Raw genomic sequence first — 3569 nt, 5'->3', positions numbered from 1 at the left:
CTCTTTCAGTCCTACACCAGGATTTTGTATCTCTACCACCATTAGGATAGAGAGATGTAGGGTAGGAAGTTCCCTTGCATATCTGCTGCTAGGGTTGCTAAAAATTTCCTAAGCCCAAGGCTTTTAGTGTTAACCATGTTCAGCATTCACTCAGATGTGAACCATGAAGCACCATGGCAGTGACCAGATGTGCTGCCTCCGTCCCTGTCAGCACCAAGCCACTGTGAAGGGAGGCTGAAGATGTCTGGGGATCTATTTTAACCCAGCTTTGCAGGTTTGTTGGGTTACTTTTGATGGGGGTAGGGATGAAGGCAAGGTGCAAATTGAGACCAAACTTTCCATTAGGCTAAATCAGCTGCGTTAAGATGGGTTTGAATGACAGCAGAAATGGGCAGATGCTGCCAAGAAACTTTTGACACTTGTACCATGCTGCAGATGTGCCAAGCATGTGGCAGAAATATGCAAAAAGTTCATTATAATACAAGTAGTGTCATCTGCTGCCTGGTCCCCTTGCATTGCTGTGTTCCTTAGCTGCCTCATTAGGTGGGGAGTAGGCCTGATTACTGACTTGTTTGTCAAGTGACAAACCAGGCTAATTAGTTGTGTGGGCAGAGGATTGGTTTCAAGCTCATCAGGAGGCACCCTCATCCTTTCCTCAATCATACGCGTCCTGCAGCGGGGTTTGCTGCAGGAGTTTGTTTGTGGGTTCTTCTTCTCTAGAGCTTATGGACAGAGAATCTGGGCTAAATGGGGCACTGAGAGAATCTTTTTTTAGCCTGTCACACTGGAGCTGTGGATTGCAGCAGCGCAACTGGCACTTTTGCAGGGCGTAAGGAACACTTCCTTGTCACCCTGCAGGGTGTGTGGCGGGAGTGGGCGTGCAGCGATAATCGAGTCACCGAGTGAAGTGGCAGGCCTGTGTGGCTGATTTACAAATACCAGTGTTCTTTATTTACACAGACATGTAAACAACAGAAGGTAAACAACACCGCCCAGCTCGGTCTAACAAACAGGCTGCTGCTGTTTCACTTCAGGACCTGAGGTGTTTTAGACATTTCACAGAAACTGTATTGACAGCAAACACAGGAAGGCTACGAGGTTACCTTGACTCTTTCTCTCTGCACGGGAATCGCATGCACGGTGCGGCAGCGCGGGGGAACGGCACCGCCTGAGGCTGCAAAACAGGGGTATGCAAGGAACCCACTCAGAGCTGGCCTTAAGTTCAGGTCTGGCCGGAGTCAGCAGTATTTGTGAGCAGTACCACTGCAGCCAGTCTGTCCTCTGACAGCACTTTCCACCCAGAGGTCTGAAAGCACTCTGTGAACAGATTGATCAATCTTCGTCGCATCCTTTGCAAATCATCCCGTTTATGTACAAGGAAATAAAGGGAGGGCCTTCAAAGAGCGGCTTTCCCAGAGCTCAGGTTTTACTGGTCTCGTTTCCCAGCCTTGTGCTTTAAGCATAGCACCATTCTTTCTTCACAGAAGTATATTGCTTCTTGGCATTTTAGGACAAGCTTTTGAATTCAAAGAAATGCCCCAAGCACTGGAGGTAGAGGGGCAGTGGACGGTCCCACTCATGACCAGAAGCTGCTCTGCTCCAAAGCTGCCCCTGCTGAAAGAGGAGCCAGCTACTGTGCGATACATTGCACCCAATCCCAAGCTTTTTCAAGTTTGTCTGAAAACGGAACTAAGGGAAACATTAGCTGCAAAAGAAAAACTGTTCAAAAACAACAGTGCTGATGTGCTGTCTTGCAAATTTAACTGCAACAGTAACCCAAACACACACTGTGTTTCAGTTAGTTGAAATACTTTTAACAGGAATGTTACACTAAATTTGTAAGACAGAAAAATACCTAGTGGAGAAATGAAGAGTTCCGGAAGTTTGCTGCTTTGTGCCAAGGAACAAATTTCCTTAAAGTTTTAGCAGCAAAAGAATCAGCTAGGGCTTGAACAGCATTGAGTTCTCAGCTGTAAATTCACATTTTGGTTACACACACACTTCCTAAGCAAAAAAAATTAAAATAACTTCTCCAGATTAACTGGTATTGGATATGTTGTTTGGTTCTGTTTTTTTGGTTTGGTTTATTTTTTTTTTCTTTTTTTTTTTTTTTTTCCTGTTGTGGAGTGATAACCATGGCTTGAACCCAAAACCAGTTTCAGCCTTTCTACCTGTTTTCTAACATGAATTGCAAGTTCGATGGGCTCAGCTTGTATGTTAGATCAAATTCAAGCATGTGAGAATTGCTGCTAAAAAAGCAGCTGGGAAGTTGTGTTTGAGCACAGTATTTAAATACTCAGCTGCCTTCTTTCATGCACATTATGCAGCAAGAAGTTTAACTTCTATCCTCCCAGTTAGAACTAAAGCCCTATCTTTAGTTATCATAGGAAAGGAGATGAATCAACACAACCATAAGATACACCATTTACAGCTGCCAGTACAGCAGCAGGTAAGATAAAGACAGAAAAAGAGGACTGTTTTTCTTAAATAGTCATTCCTGCAATCCTTTCAAACCCCCAGGTGAAAAGGAAACCTAAGAAATTCTCCTTAAATAAAAGCTATGTACAAATTGCACACATTGCAAACGGAGCACTGAGATCAGTTACAGAAAATAAGATGTACAGTCTTCACTGATAACATCTCTCTTGCTATAAACAGTGATAAACAGCATATGCTTTCTTCAGATGTCAGAACCCAGCAAGACAGCAATATTATGTACACAGGGCTTGTTTGCCTTCTGCCTCCCACAGCAGAGCCCCTCCAAACTCTGTTTTCACTTCAGAAAGCTGTGCAGCGACGTTCCTGCGCACCGTGCCGCTGCTGCTCGGCAGATCACAAGAGAGCTGTCATTGCTGTCTGGCTTATGGGCTTTAGGCAGTCCCTGGGCGTGGAGTACCCCTCGCCCCCGAGAGCAGTTTGCTGGGGCTTCTGGTAGTCTGTGCTGTAGCTCACGGAGGTCAGAACACCATTAACTTTGGGTTTGTCGTAGTTTATGACACTCTGGGGTGTCTGATAGTCTCCGTTCCTGGTGTCGGTTTTGCAGGAACTGGAGAAGCTGCCAGCGGTAAGGGAATGTATCTGAGATGAGGCGACGGGAACGTTGTAGCCGTTCTCAGGGGGGAAATTACCTTCCCTTGCTATGTGCCGCTCTATGATGGGGGTGGCGTACTCGGGCTCCTGGCTGGTCAGGGGCAGGGCATATTCGTGCCTGTTAGCTCTGTGAGGGCAGTGATAGTGATTTTCAAACTCAGAACTCCCCCTTCTTCCCTCCTCTTTGGTGTCCATGGGGCGAAAAGTAGATCCTTTACGTGTTACCGTCCCAGTTCCAATCATGAGAGGCTGCTGATAATCTAAAAGGAAGCATGAAATTCTCAATAAGGCATAGATTGGTTATCTTATGTATATAATACTTATGCACAGATAGGTATTTTATGTTGAAAAGCTACTCTGTTATTGTATCGAAAGTGTGGTTTTTGGGGATGTGAGGAAACCTTTCCCCAACACCAATCCTGTAACCTCCTTCAGCAAGCAAGAGTTGCAGAACATGGCAGAAGCTCTTCCACAGAGAA

The 3569-nt window shown here is 45.5% G+C and overlaps 1 protein-coding gene across 1 annotated transcript in view; it reads right to left on the bottom strand.

Moving 5' to 3' along the window:
• Positions 1-925: 925 nt before the first annotated feature.
• The window catches only part of DCBLD1 (discoidin, CUB and LCCL domain containing 1), a 30650-nt gene continuing 28006 nt past the window's right edge, over positions 926-3569 (bottom strand). Inside the window, exon 14 of the mRNA XM_031066702.1 lies at positions 926-3350. Coding sequence (XP_030922562.1) covers positions 2833-3350 — 518 coding nt within the window. The 3' untranslated portion in view covers positions 926-2832. The remainder of the gene's footprint in view (positions 3351-3569) is intronic.

The sequence above is a fragment of the Geospiza fortis genome, unplaced genomic scaffold (assembly GCF_000277835.1).
Source record: "Geospiza fortis unplaced genomic scaffold, GeoFor_1.0 scaffold98, whole genome shotgun sequence".
Taxonomy (NCBI): Eukaryota; Metazoa; Chordata; class Aves; order Passeriformes; family Thraupidae; genus Geospiza; species Geospiza fortis.
The sequence above is the reverse complement of the archived record's forward strand: the minus strand, read 5'-3'. Positions and strand labels throughout refer to the sequence as shown.